The sequence below is a fragment of the Vombatus ursinus genome, unplaced genomic scaffold (genome assembly GCF_900497805.2).
Source record: "Vombatus ursinus unplaced genomic scaffold, bare-nosed wombat genome assembly UNPS02001287.1, whole genome shotgun sequence".
Lineage (NCBI taxonomy): Eukaryota > Metazoa > Chordata > Mammalia > Diprotodontia > Vombatidae > Vombatus > Vombatus ursinus.
The window spans coordinates 9,326,426-9,346,829 of record NW_020941065.1 but is presented as its reverse complement, the minus strand read 5'-3'; the positions used below and the strand labels follow the sequence as shown (position 1 = coordinate 9,346,829).

Below are 20,404 nucleotides of genomic sequence, written 5' to 3'. Positions count from 1 at the left end.
AGAGAGAGAGAGAGAGAGAGAGAGAGAGAGAGAGAGAGAGAGAGAGAACAAGAACAAGAAGAACAAGAACAAGAAGAAAAGAGAGAGAGAGAAAGAGAGGAGAGAGGAGATAGGAGAAGAGGGGGGAAGAAGGAGAGAGAAGAGAAGAAAGGAGAAAGGGAAGGGTCCCTGCTCTCAAGACCTTTATATCCTACTGAATGATGGGTCATTGGTCCTTTGTTGACAACCAGTTTAGCAATTCCCTGGAGCCTCACTACAAACTGACTTTTAAAACATTTCTTTTCACAAGCAATCATTCTCTCCCCCTCCCACAGCTCCCCTTCCCCCATCTGAGCAACAACAGTAACAGCATTTCTATAGGGCTTTAAGGTTTGCTAAGCACTTTCCAAATACTGTCTCATTTGATCCTCACAACTACTCTGGGAGGCAGGTGCTATTCTTATCCCCATTTTTTACAAATGAGAAAATAGAGACAGACAGAGGTGAAGTGACTTGCCCAGGGTCACATAGCTAGTCCTGTGTCCCTGGCAGGATTTGAACTCAGGTTTTCCTGACTCCAAGTCTAGTGCTCTATCTACTGAGACACCTAGCTACCTATAGAAAAAGAAAAAAAAAAAGAGAGAGAACGTTTATAACAAACATGCATAATCCATAAAATTGCTATGTTGGCCATGTCCAAAAATGTATGTCTCCTTCATTTAAGGTCCATCATCCCTGTGGCAGGAGGTAGGCAACGTGTCTCATCTTCAGACTCGTAATACACACATACTTTCCTAAAGAGTTCCAAGGAATTTTTGTACTTTTAAAAAAAAAATCATCTCCCAGCCTCACCTTAGCCTAATGAGCTAGGTTTCGCTCCAGCTATTATAATCCCCATTTGACACATGTGAAAATGGATGCTCAGAGTGATGCATTAACTTTGTGCCAAAGTGCCCAGGAGTCAGGCGAAGGGATGGAATTCAAGACTCTCTATGGACTATTGGCCTGACACTCTATGTACCACCCCACTCATAGACCTGTGATCCCATCTCTGTGGGTAGCCAGACTCAGGCGGCTGAGCTCTGATCAGCCCCTCTTATCCATTCACCAAGTTAGCACTGCCATGTGCCTCTCCACAGAACAGTCTTTCTTAGGCCAGTAGACATAGGTATCTCAAACACTGAACCAGAATGCATCATCTCTCTCCCCAGACCCGTCATTTCTAGGTTCCCAGATGGGACATCTTGGTTTTGTCCTAAGACTCCTCACTCATTACCTCCCAAAGAGGCTGTTTCAATTGCTACCTAACTGATCTCCCCATCCCAACCCCCCACTCCAATCTACCCTCCACACAGCTACTAAAGTGATCTTCCAATACTACAGGTCTGATTATGTCACTTCCCCTCTTTACCTCAATGAAGTAGCTCCCTATTACCTCCAGGATCAAATATAAACCCCTGGGGCATTTAAAGCCTTCCTATTTTTCCAGTCTTCTTCTATATCCCTCCTCTGTCCTCCTTCCTATTTCTCTTGCATGGTGCTCTATCTCCATGCTTGGAATGCTCTCTTTTCTCTGAATTCCTTCAAGCCTCAGGTCAGATGCTGCCTTCTGCAGGAGACTTTTCCTTGGCCTGTAACTATCAGTGCTACTAAGCCCCTCTCTAAAGTTACCTTACATTGACTTCAAAGAGAGCTTGTATATACCCCTTCAGATCATGTCTCTCCATCAGAAGGAAGGTCCTCATGGGGAAGGAATTGTTCTCTTTCTTGTTTCCCCCTACGCTTAGCATACATGAAGCTATAACTAAATTTGATGCTTGGTGGTTGACGGCTGGGCCTTAGATATTCTCCCAATTCATTCCAGGAAGCCCAGAGGCAGATCATGATGCGTGGGACCATCAGAGGTGAGCTGCTCACATAAATAAAGAGTAACAACACACAGAGGGCCAAGTGCCCACTGGCTCTCTGAGGAGGAACCTCCATCCAGCTAAGTGGGTCCTCTATGGATTTACAGAAAACAACAGAAAAATACCCCCTCAATAACACGCCTGGAGGGGTGGTCAAAGGGGTGTGTGCCTGGGATCTCTTTCAATTTCACACAAGACTTGCCTGAAGGGAACCACTGGACTGGGGGGTTAGGACAAGATTTCTGCCAGGCCTGAACTCGGTCTGACCCCCCAACAAGCTAAGGCCGGATCACCAAGCCTAAGCTGTCCCCAGCCTCTGTCCTGCCCTTCCTAGACCCAGACTCACAGCATGCTCCCCTCATCTCTCTGCCTACTGAGATCTTCCTCTTCCTCCAAGGCCCAGCTAAGTGATCACGACCCCAAGAAGGACGCCTTCCCTTGCGGACAGCACGCTCTCTCCCGCTTCAGATGTTTCTAGGGCTTTTTGTCTGGCTTTCTCCTCTGCCTCCACCAGATTCTACCAAGCAGTCTACTTCTCTGTATACACATGTGGAGGATCCTTTCAGACTGTAAGCGGCCTGAGCTCAGGGACCTGCCTTTCCTTTCCAGTTCTCAGATGAGTTTGCTAAATACACATAGAACAAAACACTGCTTTTGTGGTGAGAACAGGACTGAAAACTTTCATCTTAAAGGTGATTGAGTCCAGACTCCTTTCCACAGTCCTGGGGCCCAATCACTATGCAGGTCAGTCAGCCCCTACGAGGCTTGGTTTCTAGATTCGCAAAATAAAGACATTAGACTGACTCCAATCCCACAGAGCTTTATTAAGGGGTTACTATGAGCAAAGCCCCGAGGTGAGCCCAGGGATGCAGACAAAAACTCCCCAGGAGAAGCAGCACCACAGGATGAGATGTAGAGCCTGGAGGAACCTCAAAGGCTGTCTCCTGGCTGCCCCTCACTCTGCAGCTTCAGTCTCTGCACCTCTGCATGGGCCCTGCCCCACACACACCTGGAATGCTCAGTCCCTGTGCCCCTTCTGCAAGGGGCCTTTCCTAGACACCAAGGCTGCCAGAGCCTTCCCTGCCACTCCCCGGGTGGAAGCCCTCCTTTTACAGATGAGAACACTGAATTTACCCAGGCAGAAAGAGAGCAGCAGAGCTGGAATTTGAACACAGGTCTCAGATCAACACCAAATCCATCACTGTCGCCGCACTGCTGCTTCGCCCTCTTCTTGGATGCCGTTAGCGGTCAGTGACAGATTGATACAACTGGTTTCCTTTGTAACGCCACGTACTTTATTTCATGCATTAAAAATATCATTGTGACAAAGCAGGTTGGTGGTGCAAGGACAGGGCACACATTGGACCAGGAGTCAGGAAGCCCCGAGTTCAAATGCAGCCTGACACTTACTAGCTGTGGGATCACTTCACTGATGATGTTTGCCTTGACATCAGTTTCCTCATCTGCAAAAGGGGATAACAGCTCCTCCCTCCTAGGACTGTCATGAGGATCAAATATGATATTGCACCTGTAATGTGCTTAGCACAATGGTTGTTTTGGTGTTGAGGCAGAGAGGTGGCCCAGTACATAGAGCCTGAAGTCTGAAAGAGGCATCATCTAGTTCAAATCTGGCCTCAGACACTTACTAGCTGGGTGACCATGGTATGTGGGCATACTGTGTATATAAAGTGGTTAGCACAGTGCCGGCACATAATAGGTCCTTAATAAATGTGTATTCCCTTCCTCTCCTCTCCGGAGGGTACAAGGATGGTACAGCAGAAAAAAATGCTGGATTTGGAGTCTCAAGTCGCTGGTTTCAGATCTTCCATTTTCCACTTGTTATCTCTTCAACCTTACTTTCCTGGGACCCTAAGTTATCGGGCCTTAAGGAGCACATAAAGGTTTAGGGCAGCTTTTCCAACCAGAAGATTCAGAAGGGCAGACACCACCTGTGGTACCTACTTCAGTGACTGAAGTTTGAACAAAAAGGCCGGCTCTCTCCTTAACTTCTCATTCCTGTGTCTCTCTAATAACAGAGATAAACACAAAATTAAGAAAGAGGAGAGAAGAGATGTGGGGGTCCTCTTTGGTTTTGCTACCAAATTTCCCCCCATAAAGCTGCAAAAGGAACATTATACTGCCCTAAGGTTAAAAAAAAGTTAATTATTCTAGCAGAGCCTGGGGGTGACTCTGCCCTCCACTGCTACACCCACAACTACTCATGGTACTAGTGGGCTCTTAATAAATGACGGTGGATAGACCTGATTCACTTTCTAAAAGCCCAGCCCAAACCCCAAATTGCTAAAAAGAAAGTAAAAAATTCTTGGTGATTCTCAGAGCACTACAGTGTTAAGAGCCCTAAAGTGAGTAGAGAGACCAGGCCGGCAGCACAGTGCCTGGCACATTAAGACATCGATTAATAAATGTTGCGAGCAGATTAGCAGATGAGAATGAAGTGGTCCCTTCCAGCCCTACATAAGATGATCTTTTAAAAAAATTAATATAAAAGTATTTTGTCTCCCTCCCATCAGCCCCATTAAAAAAAAAAAGAAACAAAAACCCTTGTAACAAGCTCGCAGACTATGAAATTGTTACAAAGGTTGCTTTGTCTTTCTTTTTCAAAGTCCGGTGGTGGGCGGGAGAAAAAAAAAATACATTCTTGTTAATTGAAGGGGTGAAAGGAAATTTAAATAAAAATATGCATAGTTAAGCAAAACAAATTCTGACTGTGGCCTTGACCGTCAGTGACCTTTTATGCCCTGGAGAAAGCTAAGTCTTTACTGCCCACGAGACCCTGAGCCATAAGCATCAGGGAACGAGGGAGCCCACGAGGGGTCTGGCCCCGGAGCCCCCGCTGCTCCCACGCCGTAGCCCGCAGGGAAAAGCCGCCGCGTGAGGGGGGGGGCCCCGGGGGGAAACCACTGCGCAGGCTCAGCGGAGCGCCGTGCGGGGGCGGGGAGAAGAAGGGCTCTTCCGGCGACTTCCCCTTTAAGAAACCCTGTTTTAGAACCTCCGACCCACTTCCGCTCCTGGTTCCCATAATGCGCCGCGGCAGAGAGCGGCCTGAGCTGCGGGAAGCGGCTGAGGGGATGTCGGGGATGATGGGCTGGGGAGAGGAAGATGACCGGGGCAACGACAACGACGGGAGGATCTACGTGGGGAACCTCCCGGCCGACGTGAGGGAGAAAGACCTGGAGGACCTGTTCTACAAATACGGCCGCATCCGGGACATCGAGCTTAAGAATCGCCGGGGCCTGGCGCCCTTCGCCTTCGTGCGCTTCGAGGATCCCAGGTGAGGCCTCGGCACCCTTCCCCCCGACCCAGCCCCCCTCCACCCCCCGTCCCCTGACCTGAGCCTCTTCTTCTTCCCTCCTCCCCTCCCCCAGCCCACCCGCTCGCCTGCCTTCTCTGGACCTCCAGCGACGCCCCTCTTCGACCCCCCTCCCCGCTCCGCTAGCCTCTGTCTCCGCCCCCTCCCTGCTGCGCGCGCCGCCGCCTCCTCCTCTCGGCTTCCGCGCTCTCCCTCCTCCCATCCCTGCTGCGCGCGCGTCCTCCCCCTCCCTCCCTCCGCTGCGCGCGCCGCCTCTGGGTCTCGCGCGCTCCCCTCCCCTCTACGCGCGCGCTCTCCCCCTCCCCTTCCTTCGCCGCGCGCGCGCTCTCCCTCTTCCCCTTCTCGCTACGCGCGCGCTCTCCCCCTCCCTCCCTCTCTCCTCTGCGCGCGCCCCTGCCTCTGGCCCCCGGCCCCGCGGCCCCCCTACTCTCCCCACCCCCACCCCTCGCTTTGCCGACGGGCCGGCGGCGCCCTGAACTCGGGGACTTTGACTTCGGGGCGCCCTCGCGTCGAGGAGGGGGCGCCTCCCGAGCCCCGGAGGCTCCCCGTTGAGCCTCTTGTCTTTTGGGGGTGAGCCTAACGATCCACAGCAGAAGCGCCTTCCTCCAGGACGCCGAGGACACAAGACGGGCTCTGTGCGTGCAGCCGGACGCTTCTGTTACGTAGCTGGTTTTTTAAAAGCTTCCATTAAATTTGACAAGGTAGTCACCAAGCTGCCCGGATTGTGTCCCCTTGAGCTTTTGGCTCCTTCTGTGTGGTTTGTTTTGTGGCCGCTCCTTTCTATGATGTCACCTCCCGGGCGCTGGCCCCCGTCCGCAGAGACGCCTTCCTTGTCACGGGGCTAAAGGGTCCAGCGAGGCCAATGTGGGGGGCCGCCCTTCCTGCCGCCCTGACACCCCCACCCCCAAACACACACCCCTGCCTTCCAGGAAGTGCCCCAGGACGCCCCCCCCCTCCCGATCAGGGGGCTGAGCCTCCAGGAAAAGCCCCCGAGTAATAGTGGTCTGGGGCTAGACCCAGAGTCCAGTGTCCCTGGTGCAAGACCTTTCAGGAGAAGCTTTCCTGAACTGTTTAAGGCCTGGGGTCTACTGTGCCCCTCAGCTTAGAGTTGGAAGGGAACCCAGAGGTCATCTAAGCCACACTGCTCATTTTACAGATGAGGAAACTGAGGTCCAAAGAAGTCTCTAGCTGAAGGGAACTTCTTTGACGTCTTTGGAGTCCCTTAATCTGAAAGGAAATATTTTCAGGAGCTAAGGTGGGGGGTGCTTTTCCTGTACTCCAGTTTGACCATCCCTCAGCTCTAGGGGGTAGGAGAGTAGCATATAGGAAAAGCTCCCCAATTATCCCTGAGTGACTCCTGTAGCGTGGAGGGTCTGCTGACAGACTGACTACTCCTAGTCGGCATTCTGACCTTCCTTGGTCCCTAAGTCCCAAGGTGTGGTATGGGAGGACCTCAAAGAATGGTGGGGTCCTCCATCTTCCCAAGAAAGCACTCAGTCCAGTCTGCAGACGACTACCCCTGATAAAGTCTGGACCCCAAGATTACCTTCTCTGGACAGGTCTTGAGACCCTCCCCAAAAAGATGTCAAATAGTACAGGTTTGGTTCAGCTGTGCAGAGACCCCAAAGCAACCTTCCTTGGGATTCAAACCTCATTCCTGCAAAAAGAAGCTCCCAGCAGTGGGGATCTTTGAACTACTCCCGGACCTAAACCAACCCTCTCCTGGTGCCTCTTCCCACACAAGGAGGTATTTTCAGTAACACGGTTGTGATGGGCTACTCTTCACTTGGAACTGAGGAGGGTTACTGGTGGGTTTGGAGTTCAGTGGTGTCTTGAATCTCCTCCAAACCGGTGGCCCCCGGAGATCCTGAGGCCTTGTCTTCCCTCCCAAAGGAAAATAATTCCCAGGGCTCTTCTCCCCACCTTCCTTGTCTCTGCCTGGCAGGTCTTGTGGTAGAAGACCTCGCACCCCAGGATTCTGAAAGCCTCAGTTACCGTTTGGGTTTTGTTAGACCTGAAGCTGTCCTCTAGGGTGCCCTCTACCGGCTTATCTAGTCCATTACATCTCATTTATAAAAATAAAATAAAATAAAATAAAAGGGTGGGTAAATGAAGAACTGCTTTAATTATTAGGCCAGAAAGAATATTAAGGCTGCTTTATATTCCACAAGTTGCAGGTGCTTAATGCGGCCAGGGATGTGTGGCATTACAGTTTTAGTAGTTCTTAAGTTAGAGTCCATGAACTTGATTTTTTAGTATTCAATAATTTTATGTCAGTATAATTAATTCACTTATTTTTCCGCTGATCCATAGACTTTACTAGAAATGGTTCAGGACATAAAAAAGTTAGGAACCCCTGCATTAGGTACTGTGCTTAAGATTCCCCAAAGGAACACCCTTGAAGGAAACCAAATGACTTGAAAATAGTTTTTTACAAATTATCAGAGAAGCACACATGTTGCTAGTAGCTCCATCTTGAGTAATTGAATAGCTTCCTTGTTCGCCAGTACAATGTAAAACAGCCCAAGTTACTGATTGGGTAACTCACTATGGGTGTTGTTGTGAGTTACCCAAAGACATGACAGAACATTTGGGTCTCCAGAAGGGATCCGGATGTAGTGTGGCTTGGAAGAGGAAAGGAAACCCAATCTATCCTGTGACGCCTTTCTTCAAGGAAGCCACACATGATGATAATTGAATATTTTATTACTGACCTCAGTTCTAATGCTGTAATCCTTGCCAAAAATATGGAACTTGACAATTTCCTGTAGCTAATCTTAGTAAACTTGGAGACTCTAGTGAACTATATGTCTCAATGCCTGATCTATCCTCCACATCCCCCCCTACACCTCCATTGTTTACATTTTATGGTAGCGATCCCTTTCATTCTCTGAACTGACTCTGTGGAGATGGCATTGAGTGCCGCTTAAATGCCTGGCATTGTACTGTGTGATTGGTTTCTGACTCTATTAATGGTGGTCTGCACATGTATATTAATCAGGGGCAGCTGCCTCCAACAGGGGGTTGCTTCAAAGATGTGGATTCCTGGGAAAGTGCTCTGCTTGTGCTCCAAGGCTAATAAGCCTATAGCATCTTTTAGTTTTCATGTATTCCTTAGGTTTTTGTACTTCTATGGGGAGGAGGGATGTTTTGCATTCAGAGTTCGTTGTTTGATGATCAGATCAAGGACTTTATAACTTTGGGACTTTTTACACCTTTATTAAATCCTTTATGTTTAAGGCAATGGTTTTCAGCAGTGTTCTTGATTAAATGATTCCCTGGAGCCTACAAAAGGATTTTGAGAAACTTCAGAGAGACTTTGAGATCTTCTGTCCTCTTGAGCCGAGAGTCCTCAGTTCTTTTGTAGTTTTTCCCTCACAGTCATGACTGTAATAAGAGGATATAAAATGCAAGGTGGCTGAGTCCAGGGATTAAGGTGATAGATATGAGAGGGAGAAACCGGCAGCCAGGTTATGAAAAGCTTTCTGATCCTGCTCTTAGTTTAGTCTCTTTCCAGATGAGGTTTGTATTCTTACAGTTTTTCAAGTTTGGGTCATACATGAAGTCATCTTTTCATGTAGTCAGACCTCTTTATTCTCTACAGGGAACTCGGTATGTGGTCACTTTAAAAGTTCTGAAATGTGGATGTTTATAAGGGATCATATTTTTGGAACACCAGGAACCTCAGATACCATCGAGGCCAACTTCTTTACTTTCACCAATGAGGAAATTGAGGCCTAAGGGGAGGTTAAGTGACTAAAAGTCACACAGCTGGAAAGTGGCAGTGGTGGGATTTGAACCCTGTTTCTTTAATCCCAAGTCTAGTACTCTTTCCAATCAACCAGCACTTGGTAAGCACCTACCTGATAAGCACCTACCAAGAATTGTGCTAGGTTTTGGAGCTAAAAATACAAAAAATGAAACAATCCTTTCCACAAAGGAGCTTACGTTCTAATGGGGAAGACAGTAAGTACATGGAAAAGTATATGTAAAATAAATGTAAAGAGAATAGGGGTAGACCGTGGGCCTGTGATTTCTTTAGTAGACAAACTTCTTGGGTAAGGAGACTGCCTTTACCAGTGCAGGTTAGTATTGCATTCTCTGTAGCCAGCTGTCTTAGAGAGCTGCCCAGACCACTACCAGGTTAAGGGTCACACATCCAATATATGTCAGAGGGAGGCTTTAACCCAAGTCTTCCTGGCTTTGACACCAGCTCTTCATTAACTGTACCAAAGTAATTAAAGACGAGGTAGTTTGGGAGGAAGGACAGTAGCCATGTAGGGGGTTAGGAAAGATTTCTTGTAGAAGATGGGAGCTTGAGCTGTGTCCCACAGGAGGAGAGGGAATCTGTGAGGCAGAGATAAGGAGAGGTTATGATTTTGTGTTTGTGTGGGGACACAAGGATGATGGAGTGGCTGAGGATCTGCATCAAAGAGTATGAGAGGAGTAGTATTCAGTGAGATTGGAGTGAAGATGGGTGAAGGGCTATACAAGCTTATGAACAGTGAAGTTCATCTTGCTCTCCAGGCAACAGGGAACAGCTGGAGTTGATTGGGTAGTTGGAGAGAGATGTGGTCAAATCTGTGCTTAAGGAAAATCATTTTGGCAGTAGTGTGGAGGTTGGCCTTGAAACTTGGAGACCAAGTAGGAAGTCATTGCAGTAGTCTAGTTGAGAGATGATGGGAGTGTGAACTAAGGTAGTCAGATGGGAGTCACTGTGTAGGGAGAAACAAATATATGGCAACTGATTGGCTATGTGGGGTGAAGGTGAATGAGAAGTCAAGGATAATGCTGAGGTTAAAGACCTGGGAGGGTGAGGGTACCTTTGATAGGATTTGGGAGGAAAGATGATGGCTTCAGTTTTGAACATGTTAAGTCTGAGATACCCAGTTTGAAATGATTGGTTGGGCTAGATTTCAGTCCCACATCACTTTTAATAACTGAAACTTGGTACTGAATCTGTCTATCTGAGTTGTAGGGGGGAGGAGAGGTCCCTGTAAGACTAAACTTGGGGAATAGCTACAGCTATAGGGCGTGATATAGATGATAAGCTAGAAAGTAGATGAGGAATAGACACAGATAGGAGAACCAAGAGACATTAGTGCAGTAGAAGCTAAGGGAAGAGAGAGCCTCTAGGGAGAACAGTGTAAAGTCCAACAGATGGTCAGAAAGGATGGGCTTGAAGAAGACTATCAGATTTGGCAGTTAAGAAAACAAGATAACTTCGGAGAGCCTAGTTTTAGTCGAGTGATGGAATTAGAAGCCAAATTGCAAAAGTTTTGGGAGTGATGAAGCGGAGGCAGTGAGTGAAGACACTTTTTTTCCCCACTGAGTTTGATTGAAAAGGGAGGAGAAGGAGAAAGCAATAATTGGAGGGATTGGTTGGTTCTGGTGATAGTTTTTAAGCATGGAGGAGACTTGGGTATGTTTAAAGGCAGAAGGGAAGGAACCAATAGCTAGGAAAGCAGATGAAGATTTGAGAGAGGGGACAATTTAAGGTTTGGTTTGCTGGCGAATACAAATGGATGGGATTGACGGGTTGGCCTCAATAAGGAAAAGGGCTGTCAGTCAGAAGAATGGGGGAATGTGTGACCCTGGGCAAGTTACTTAACCCCAAATGCCTAAAAAAAAAATGGGGGAAAAGAGGAGGGAGTGGGGGGGGGGTAGATGTTGAGGAATTCTGAGATGAAGAGGGAACAAACATCTCATGGCCTCAGTAAAGTAAGAAGGGCAGCTTCCTGGCCCTTAAAGCCAAAAAGCATTAGTTAATCAAGACTGGACATCTTCCATCTTCATACCTGGACACCCCCATCGACTTACATCTCACGGAAAGGACAGAATCTGCTGCCTGAACAGCAATAACTACTAGGTCTTATTTGCAGGGATGCAGAAGATGCTATTTATGGAAGGAATGGTTATGATTATGGCCAGTGCCGGCTTCGTGTGGAGTTACCCAGGAATCCTGGGGGCGGAGGCCCCCGTGGGAGGACTGGACCGCCATCAAGAAGATCTGAATTTCGAGTTCTTGTCTCAGGTATGTCATTCTGAACACTTACGACTGTCTAGGCCGGTGGTACACTGAACAGTAACTTTGGCTAGTGCTGATCCAGTGCAAGGCCCTGCCAGGGATGCATGTCTCATGAAGATGAAGTGGTGCTGTTGTTACAGGAGAAGGGTTAATACCCCTTTAGAACATAACATGCAGCAGCCTCCCATAAAAGTTTCCTATCATTTGAAAAGATTCTTGGATGATCTTCTCTTCTCTGGAATTCATACTAGTAGAAAGTTAGCTAGAAAGCAATCCAAACAGCCATATCTGACCAGACAACTAGCTTTCTAGTCTTGGATCCTGGAAGAAGGTGGTTATGCTGGGATTCTTAAATTGGAGTCCTGGACTGCTTTTCCAAGTTTTAAAAGGGATCTACCAAACACAGCATGTGCTCTGGTAACTCATGACAGATAACCAATTCTAATGCCAAAGGTCTGTGCATGGATCAGTGCTCGGAAGAATGGCAGTAAGAACCCTGGATCTTCTTTATGTCTCCAGGTATGACTTTCCTGTGACCCTGGACCTGACTAAAATGCATACAAGAGCCTGGTTCCTTTCAAGAGAGGAATTAAACTGAATCACATGAAACCCCAGGGTGGGAAAGTGGTTCCAATCTTGTTTTAGCATTCAGGTCTTACCTGGTCCTTAAGAGAATGAGTGTGTCAGTCATCCAAACCACCCTAAAGCAGTTCACCACCATCCACGCCTAAGTTTTTCGTTGGCTGGAGTCTAAATTCCTGTCCTAATGCTTTGGGGAACAGTACTGGTGATCTTCTCTGTGAGGGGCAGGTGAGATTGTTAACAAGTAAATCTCAAATCAGGGGAATCAAAAGCCACGGGACTGTTTTTGAAAGACCTGGAAACAACAGAGCAAATTAACTGAATTTTCGGAACTACACAGGACTGGCTTCTTGCTCTAACTACAGGCAAAAATAAGTCCTCTCTCTCTCTCTTGAAGACTGGCATAGGACTAGCTCTCTGGAATGGCATACAGTACATGCCTTGTGGTCAGTGTCTCTGGAACCCCTTTATGACTTATTAAAGTTTTAAGACTTTGGGACTGTCAGGCTGGAGTGGTGACAGAGCCTGTCACTGGACTAGATGTGGGGGAGGAACCCTGGCCCATCTGGAATGTTGAGACCTTTCACACGCTATCTTGTTTTGTGTTCTCCATGCCCAGGCCTTCCTCCCTCAGGCAGCTGGCAGGATTTGAAGGATCACATGCGAGAAGCTGGGGGTGTATGTTATGCAGATGTGCAGAAAGATGGCATGGGGGTAGTTGAGTTTCTCCGCAAGGAAGATATGGAATACGCCCTGCGTAGACTGGACGACTCCAAATTCCGTTCTCATGAGGTGGGTTCCCACCTTTTGTGGAAGATCTTCTATAATCCCATGGCACTTGGGCCTGCAGCTGTCCTCTCTGCACAAAAAGGCTGGTACATAGCTTGTTAAATAATCTCAGAGTAACAGTAGGGAATCTCCTTAAGTGGACAAGCCAACATCCTGCGTGCCCAAATCTTACAGAGTCCTAGCAGTGGTCCTCTATAGTGCCTGGAGAGAATCAGCAAGTAGCTTAGCATGAGGGAGCTACCTCTTCCCCACCTACCAGCCCTTCCTTTAAGGGAGCTTTTGTGGATTAGGCTTCTCATGACTGAATGTGAGCTCTCACAAATTCAGGAATCTCATTGTAGTTGCTTTCTTGAAGTGGCTTAAGGATTTTGCATCCCGTGCCTCTTACAAACACAAGCTATCTTGACATGGCTACTGTCCCTTTATGTGCCTAGTAATTTGTGAGTGAAATTCCTTTCTGTAAGGAATGACTAAGACCACAAGCTGTTGGCTTCCTGTTACCTTGGGGACCTAGAGAGAGACCTCTTGGTCCTTCTTTCCCATCCTGATTCCCTTCAACATACAACAGCGCCTAAGTCCTGTGTTCCCAGTTACCGCTTTTTTTTTTTCTTTCTTAAAAGTGGTTTACCCCTCACCTGGCAACTGATAAAACTATTTGGGCTAGGATGGTCTGACTGTGCCATTGCCCAAGCCACCCTAAACGTCGAGAGCAAGGTGGCCACAGCTGTAAGTGAATTTGGAATCATGAATCTTCTGCTTAAGTTTAGGATGACAACTGGAGCTTCTTCCACTTAACGGCCCTTTTTATCCACTCAGAATAGGCTGGATATGAGTCCTTGTTCTCCTTCCCCTACCCCTTCTTCATCCCTCACTTTTTTTCCTTCCTTTTGTTTGAATTTCAGGGTGAAACTTCCTATATCAGAGTTTATCCAGAAAGAAGCACCAGCTATGGCTACTCCCGGTCCCGGTCAGGGTCAAGGGGCCGAGATTCTCCATACCAAAGCAGGGGCTCCCCATACTACACCTCTCCCTTTGCACCATATTGAAACTGCTTATGGGTTTTTTTTGTTGTTGTTCTTTTTTTGTTTTTATTATTTTTTTTTTTAGTGTGAACTGAGTTACTCTCTGCTCGGAATCTACATTCCAAATTGACTTAGTGTCTTAGGAATTTTTTTTTAATAACTTTTTTTTAAAGGAAAAACTACATACAACACAACTACATATGTACAATTTCTACCAGGGCCATATTGGCAGTGAAATGTTTTTAACTGCTGAAATCATGGTTTTGGTTTAGAAGCAAGTTGCATATTTCCCCTTCTTCCCCCAATTACGGAGAAAAATCAATGCTGTGTCATGGTGGGTTACTCTGCACAGACACTATATATAGGAATCAGCCCATTCTGTTTAGAAATATATTTCTAAAGTTTAATAATTTACAAGTTGTTGTTATTTTAATTATGTAAGTTCATTTTTCTGTATCAGGCAGATGTAGAATTAAAAGAATCAGAGAAGTTACATGGACAAAGCTTCTCAGTGGCCAGAAGGGGCTTGAATGGAGCACTATTTTGGAAAAAAGGAAAAGGAAGTTGAGTTGATGATGGTTTGGCCTTAGATGAAACCCTGTGCCACCCTTTTCAGTCACGGTTTTTCTTTGAATGGAGGCTTTGGCAGTAGAGGAAATCATTAATAAAAGAAGAGACTTTATAAAGAGACTTAGGAATAGTGAGGGAGGAAATAGGAATAATCCAGATTGCATCTAGGCCTGTGATCAGGAAGAAATAAACTCTTGGGCAAAAGTGTTAGAAACTTGCTCTATTTAATCGTGTGCAAAAACTGAACCAAAGGTGATTTTACAGTTAACCACAGGACACGTCCAGTGTGTGACCCAGGTATTAAGTGAATACTCTGTTCATTTCCTGGGAAGCTTTTCTCCAAGTCCAATGTCCCGACCTTCCTTGACCTCCGTTGGAAGGAACGGGAGGTTACTTGAGAGTTCTCCATCCTCAACCATCTTCAGGAGAGAATGTGGAGAAGACAAAAAGGGCCAGAGCCCAGCTATGTGGAGGAAGTTCATGGCAGCTTTTTCAGCTTTGTCTTTCCGAAGTGTCCTCCACTGTTTCCTGTTGTGAGCACCATTCCTCAGAGCATCATTTAACTCTCTGTGACTGGATCTTGTTCACTTTGTTTTGGCAGAGTGATGTTACCTGTTTAAAACCAAAAAAGGAGAGAATTATAGCTAAGCCTGCTAACTTTTTTTCCTTGCTTCAGAAGCTAGTAGGTGTCTCATGAAAACAAATGTAGCCATCACTCTGCTTTCTCAGCTAGAAATACCTGAATTTCTATCAGATTTTCTATACATTTGTTAGGAAATTTGTATGTGAAGGAAAGGAGTGCGCATCGCCATGGAGTTAACTAACATCCTAAATCAGTGGGGGGTTGCCACCTGCATTGGCAGAAGAAGCATCCACACCAAAGTAATTCCAACTTGAAATGCTGAAGATATGCACCTCTGAGCAGTGAGGGGGAATGAAAACTACTTACTTGGCTTAGTTTGGATTGGTGGGGATTTTTTGTGAGGGAGGTTATCAATCAATGAATCCACATAGCCATTTGAACACATCCCAAGAAGAGAAATTTGAAACCATATTCTCCAGAAAAAAACAACTTTGATATGGCTCAAGGGTATCCTTGAGTTTCTGCATTCCAGCAACTACTTGGGTAAGATTATTTAATTTACAGAACCAGAACCACTGCTGAGGTTCTACACCAATTGGGATTCCCTGATTCATCAGGAATCCCTTTTAGGAACTGGGTAATGTGGATAAGGGGAAGTGCTGGGTCTTCCTGGACTGGCAACTAAGCTGGGCACAAAGTGGCACACGGGTTCCAACCCATTTATGTCAGAGAAGGGTTAGTATACAACACAGTATGAAGCTCAGAAAGTCCAAAAAATACAACTACAATGCAAAAATGGCCTGCAGAAGTTGTGGGGTTCAAATGGGCTGAAACTCATACGCTAAAAAGATCTACAGTGCGTTTAGCAGCCGTCAACAAGGAAGAGTGGCCAGCACACCTTGCATTCAGACAGCCTTCATACTCTGAGGCTCACTTTCAATCCCCCCTCCCCCAAACCTTCCCTCTCAGCCGCGACGTGACTGCCCCGCCCCCCAGCGTAGCCTCTACCTGGGGGGGCCACAAAGTACTCCTCGACAGTCCACTGAGAGTTCTGTAGCAGGGCTTCCACACAGCTGTCTTCTACCACGTCGTCTGCCCTCAGGTACAGGCACCTACAACAGACCAAAAGGGCGCTCCTCAGGCAGGGGGAGAAGACCCCTACCTGTGGGTAGGAAAAAGGACACGGATCCTGTGGCTTGTGGCCCTGGATTCGTATTCCGCCTCTGAAGCTTGCTACCTACTAGGATGGCCTCCGTGAGGTGGGGACTAAAATGGCCTTGGAGGTGCCTCCCGGCTCTGGGTCTAGTCTAATGAGGCCTCGGGGCTGTTCTGAAAGCTGACACCCAAACTGGCAGGAGATGAAAAGCGCAACGCTACTACTCAGTTACATGAACCGACCCGCCTTGAGCCATGTTTTCCGCACTTTTTGGGGGGTGAGGTGGGGTGGGGAAGGAAGGATTAAATTGGCAAAGGGTGGGGGTAGAACTTTCAAGTCCTAAATTCGGCCCCCTGCAGACTCGGGAGGCACGCCCACCCCGCTTCTGGGGAAGATCATTTCGGGGCGGTGACTCCCACGCCCCTTCCCCACGGGTCCCCACAGGGCGCACGCGTCTACCGGTCCTCCAGCACCGACTCCATGGGCACCACGCCGTCCGTGTCCACGGCGCGGAGCTGCCCCGCAAACTCGATGGCCGCCTGCAGCCGCGCCACGCCCTCGCGGTTTCGGAAATCCACCAGGGCCAGGCGCTCCAGGTGCTCGATCAGCTCGGCGCTCACGCGGCCGCCTGGGCTGGGGCCTTCGGCCTTCCCCGAGTCACTCCCTGCAAACCGGGAGCTCCCGACTCGTGCTGCCCGCGCCTCCGCTACCGCACCTGTCGTGCCGGGGCTCAGCCCTGCCCGCAGTGCCGCCCGGAGCGTCCGACGCCACATCTCCGCTCCTCCGCCCAGCCCCGGGTCACAGGCTTCGCTACGAACGAGAAACGGGCGCTCCGGCTTGACGTAAACGGCGCGCCGCGAGTGACGTAGATAACGCGCCGTCGCCCCCTTCCGCTGCGGGGCTGGTCGCCATGAATAGCGTGGGAGAGGCCTGCACCGACATGAAGCGCGAGTACGACCAGTGCTTCAACCGCTGGTTCGCCGAGAAGTTCCTCAAGGGCGACGGCTCCGACGACCCCTGCACCGACCTCTTCAAGCGCTACCAGCAGTGCGTGCAGGTGAGCGCCCCCAGCCCCGCTCCGCGCTTCCCGGGGGGGAGGGGCAGCCCCAAGAGGCGTGGAGGCGGCGTGGGCGCGGCGTGGGCCCTGCGTGACCTTGGGCCACGAGGCCCCAGTTTCCCCCTCCAGGGATACGAGGGGGCGCCTGAGCAAAGCTCCCCAAAGCCCCTCTGGGCGCTCAGCCATGACCCCGTGGCCGGCGTCCTTTGAACGGGCTTCGTCCTGGGCTCCTGAGCGGGCCGAGGCCCTGACCCTGGGCCCTGCCGGCCGGGCTCGTCCGGACTCGTCCGCCCTCCTCCCGGCGGCGCGGGGCACTCGCTGCTCCCCCTCCCCCCTCCGCTTTGTTCCGTATTCACCTTCCTGCACTCCGGAGATCGTGTGCACACATTGGCCTCGCTTTCCTTAATTTTCACACAACTGTTAGATTTCTCCTAACCACCAGGATCCTATTTTATATTGTGGATACAGTGCTGTTAAACACCTGCTGTGTGCTTCTAGAGGACTGTTAGGCATTGGAAGGGATAGGCAAGTTTACTATAGTACGAAAAATTGTACCAAGTATATTCAAAAGTGTAGAAATGAGGTCCTGTGTGAGTTCTGAACGAGGAGGCAGTTACCAGCCTAAGGATTCCTAGATGCTCACTGAATCAAGGTCATCTTATTTCATCTTCCCAGCGCTCTGTACACAGAAACTGCTTAATTAATCACTTGCCACATTGAACTTTAATTTTGGGTAAGGAATTGGAGTTATAGAAGAATCACAGAATATCAGAGATGAAAGGAACAGAGATAATCTAGTCCAACTTGTTCCTTTTACTGTGAGAAAAGGGAGGTTTGAGTGAGGGGCAGGAGAGCTAAAAATTGGTCACATTGGGACTCGAATCCAATTAGTATGATTCCTAGTCCAGTCACATTAGTGTTTTAGGTTCTTAGGATACTCCTTTCTCTAACATCTTACCTTATGTATGTAGCTTTGACAGCAGGAACCTGTGTAGATGTTCATTAAAATGTAATTTCTCAATCCACAGAAAGCGATCAAGGAGAAGGAGATTCCTATTGAAGGGCTGGAGTTCATGGGCCATAGCAAAGACAAGTCTGAAAGCTCTTCTTGACCTTGACAGCAGCCTCCAAGATGACCTTTTCAACTACAAACATTAAGACATCAAAAAGACTGTGGTCTCTGAAGATGACCCCTAATTTTACAAGCTTTTTAGAGGAGGGTTCCCTTAAATTTCTTCACAAAAGGGTCACATAGACCTTTATTATTTGCTTTCAGGGGATGGATGACAATTAGCTGGGGTGGCATCTTGCAGTACCAAACATGGCATAAGAGAACAATTCTTCAGATGATCAGAATGTTACTCAGTCTGCTGCGCTTATAATGTGGTTTATTGATACTGATACCTGAGTCAGGATGGTTAAATTGTCCTGAATACTGAATCCAAGCTGCTAAATATTAGATAAAGTTTTTGTTTTTTCCTGGAAGCACACCTCTGATGCTCTGGGAGTGACTCCAGTATTTAAATGGCAACGATTTTGTTTGGATAAAGACTGAATAATGGTTAAAGGTGTGGAGCTAGCCAAAAAGGGATTGGCCTTTTAAGAGACAACTGCCTGCTTTTAAGAGGATTCAGATGGAATAAAAAATAACCAGGAAGTTCTTGAAGGCTTCTAAGAAACCGGTTTGAGCTCCCAAAGTTTGGTAGCAAGCACACAAATTAAGGTGATTCTTAGTTTCCACTAAATCTTGTCAGTTTGGCTATGAAGGTACAAAAATATGCAGAAATGTGATTTTCCTGATTCTCAGGCTATTTCATGAATGGTAATAGTGGCTATAAAAAATTGTTCTGATGGAAAAGGCACCTCTCACAGCTGAGCTATAGACACTGGATAGTCTTATGTTATCCAGAGTGGGTTGGTGGAAGAGGGTTGTTTACAAGGCCTCTTGAATACCATGGCACTTGCACAAGGTTAATTGGGATGAAGGGAATAGTTCGCTTTATTTGCCTTATTTGTCCATCATGTTCTGTAACATTTGAAATCAGAGATGGAATAAATAACTGCACTTTGGTTTATGGTTTACTTTCTTATCAACTTCACAGCACTTTTTATGGGCTGCTCATCTCAACATGTCTGTGACATAGGGTTGTCTTGAAACAGATTACCTCCAAACCTGATGGGATTAGAATTCAGACCTCATTATTTCCGTGACTCATCAGTAGGAATGATGAGTCTCTCTTTGGGGAGAAAAAATTCAAATTTTGGCTACTCAAGAAAGAGGCACACCATCTGAAGAGTCAGTGAGCACAGACTGTACCATAACACAGCTCACCAATTAAACATTATCATTTGAATTTGTTAAGATTCTTACCAGTAAACCTTATGTGTATCTTGGGAATTGAGTACTTTTGATAGTCATTTAGACAGACCATATTGTAATTAAATTTATTTTTATGTTTAATAAGACTAAAGATTTAAAAGGGGATCACTACATTTTCAGGTTCCTAGAAATGAGTAGTGCTTCAAATGCTCAAATATCACCCTTGGTGAACTGAATTGAGTAGAGATACTAAGTTTCAGGGAGATGATTACAACAGCATTTCTCTATTTGTTTAAGGTTTGCAAAGCAACTGAAGTTTTATCTCATTTGGTCCTCATATGAGGCAGGTGGTACCGTAAGTGCCTCGTTCAGGTTCACGAAGCCAGTGTCTGGTGAAATCTGAACTCGGGTCTTCTGACTCCAGTTCCAGCACTGTATCTATTAATGTAGTCAGTTAAGCTAGCTAACATGGCCTTTTCATCATACCAATTTAAATAAGAAAACAGATGTGGATTTATATCACTTTGGGGAAAGTCATAAGACGGTGAGGGGGGACTTAACTGGTAGGTGCTTTTTACTATTACTGTTATCTCCATTTATAGGTGAGGAAACTGAGACATACAAATTTATGCGACTTGCCCAGGGTCACACTTCTAGTAAATGTCTAAAGCCAGATCTGAACAAAGGTTTTGCTGACTCCAGGCCCAGCTGTATTCACTATGCAGGTATGAGTTGCCTCATAAAGCAATTGTTTATAGAAGATTGGATTTGTGCCAGGCTATGTCCCTCTACCAAACCCATCTTAACAACTTCTCAAAAATCATTAGTTTGTCCCTAATGACTAACCCCAAGTGCAGTTTTTCAGGAAAAATTGGGCAGGGAGGTAGGGTAGAGAAAATAATCCCTTGAATTTAAACTGAAAAATTACTTTCCTGTATTAGAGTAGATTAGGATATGCTCTTTATATAACTTATATGGAGATGAGATAGTCAGGTGGGCATTCACAGACAGCTTTGCAGACACTGATCTCTTCATGCTTTGCGCTCCTTAGCAATTTCATTACCCCACTATGTCAGCCTC

General features: G+C 47.3%; 3 protein-coding genes across 3 annotated transcripts; 2 read left to right on the top strand and 1 right to left on the bottom strand.

The window, feature by feature from the left end:
• Positions 1-4,891: 4,891 nt before the first annotated feature.
• SRSF9 (serine and arginine rich splicing factor 9) lies at positions 4,892-14,055 on the top strand. The gene is made up of 4 exons (XM_027862759.1): positions 4,892-5,178; positions 11,100-11,251; positions 12,447-12,619; positions 13,519-14,055. The coding sequence occupies exons 1-4, from the start codon at positions 4,928-4,930 to the stop codon at positions 13,660-13,662; spliced, it is 720 nt and encodes a 239-aa protein (XP_027718560.1). The 5' UTR covers positions 4,892-4,927; the 3' UTR covers positions 13,663-14,055.
• A 358-nt stretch (positions 14,056-14,413) lies between these two features.
• GATC (glutamyl-tRNA amidotransferase subunit C) lies at positions 14,414-16,803 on the bottom strand. Its single transcript, XM_027862768.1, has 3 exons — positions 16,407-16,803; positions 15,800-15,903; positions 14,414-14,820 (listed from the first exon to the last, which is right to left on the bottom strand). Exons 1-3 carry the CDS (start codon positions 16,718-16,720, stop codon positions 14,768-14,770), a joined length of 471 nt encoding a protein of 156 aa, XP_027718569.1. The 5' UTR covers positions 16,721-16,803; the 3' UTR covers positions 14,414-14,767.
• Positions 16,804-16,816: 13 nt separating this feature from the next.
• On the top strand, positions 16,817-19,074 carry TRIAP1 (TP53 regulated inhibitor of apoptosis 1). The gene is made up of 2 exons (XM_027862775.1): positions 16,817-17,004; positions 18,033-19,074. Exons 1-2 carry the CDS (start codon positions 16,858-16,860, stop codon positions 18,114-18,116), a joined length of 231 nt encoding a protein of 76 aa, XP_027718576.1. The 5' UTR covers positions 16,817-16,857; the 3' UTR covers positions 18,117-19,074.
• Positions 19,075-20,404: the final 1,330 nt, after the last annotated feature.

Excerpts from the sequence above, each read along its gene's own strand:
- SRSF9 (XM_027862759.1), top strand. The coding sequence starts at position 4,928 with ATGCGCCGCGGCAGAGAGCGGCCTGAGCTGCGGGAAGCGGCTGAGGGG. Across the intron at positions 5,179-11,099 it reads GTGCGCTTCGAGGATCCCAG|GGATGCAGAAGATGCTATTT; the intron begins GTGAGGCCTCGG and ends TCTTATTTGCAG. Across the intron at positions 12,620-13,518 it reads CCAAATTCCGTTCTCATGAG|GGTGAAACTTCCTATATCAG; the intron begins GTGGGTTCCCAC and ends TTTGAATTTCAG.
- TRIAP1 (XM_027862775.1), top strand. The coding sequence starts at position 16,858 with ATGAATAGCGTGGGAGAGGCCTGCACCGACATGAAGCGCGAGTACGAC. Across the intron at positions 17,005-18,032 it reads GCTACCAGCAGTGCGTGCAG|AAAGCGATCAAGGAGAAGGA; the intron begins GTGAGCGCCCCC and ends CTCAATCCACAG.
- GATC (XM_027862768.1), bottom strand. The coding sequence starts at position 16,720 with ATGTGGCGTCGGACGCTCCGGGCGGCACTGCGGGCAGGGCTGAGCCCC. Across the intron at positions 15,904-16,406 it reads GAGTCGGTGCTGGAGGACCG|GTGCCTGTACCTGAGGGCAG; the intron begins GTAGACGCGTGC and ends GGTCTGTTGTAG. Across the intron at positions 14,821-15,799 it reads GTACTTTGTGGCCCCCCCAG|GTAACATCACTCTGCCAAAA; the intron begins GTAGAGGCTACG and ends GGTTTTAAACAG.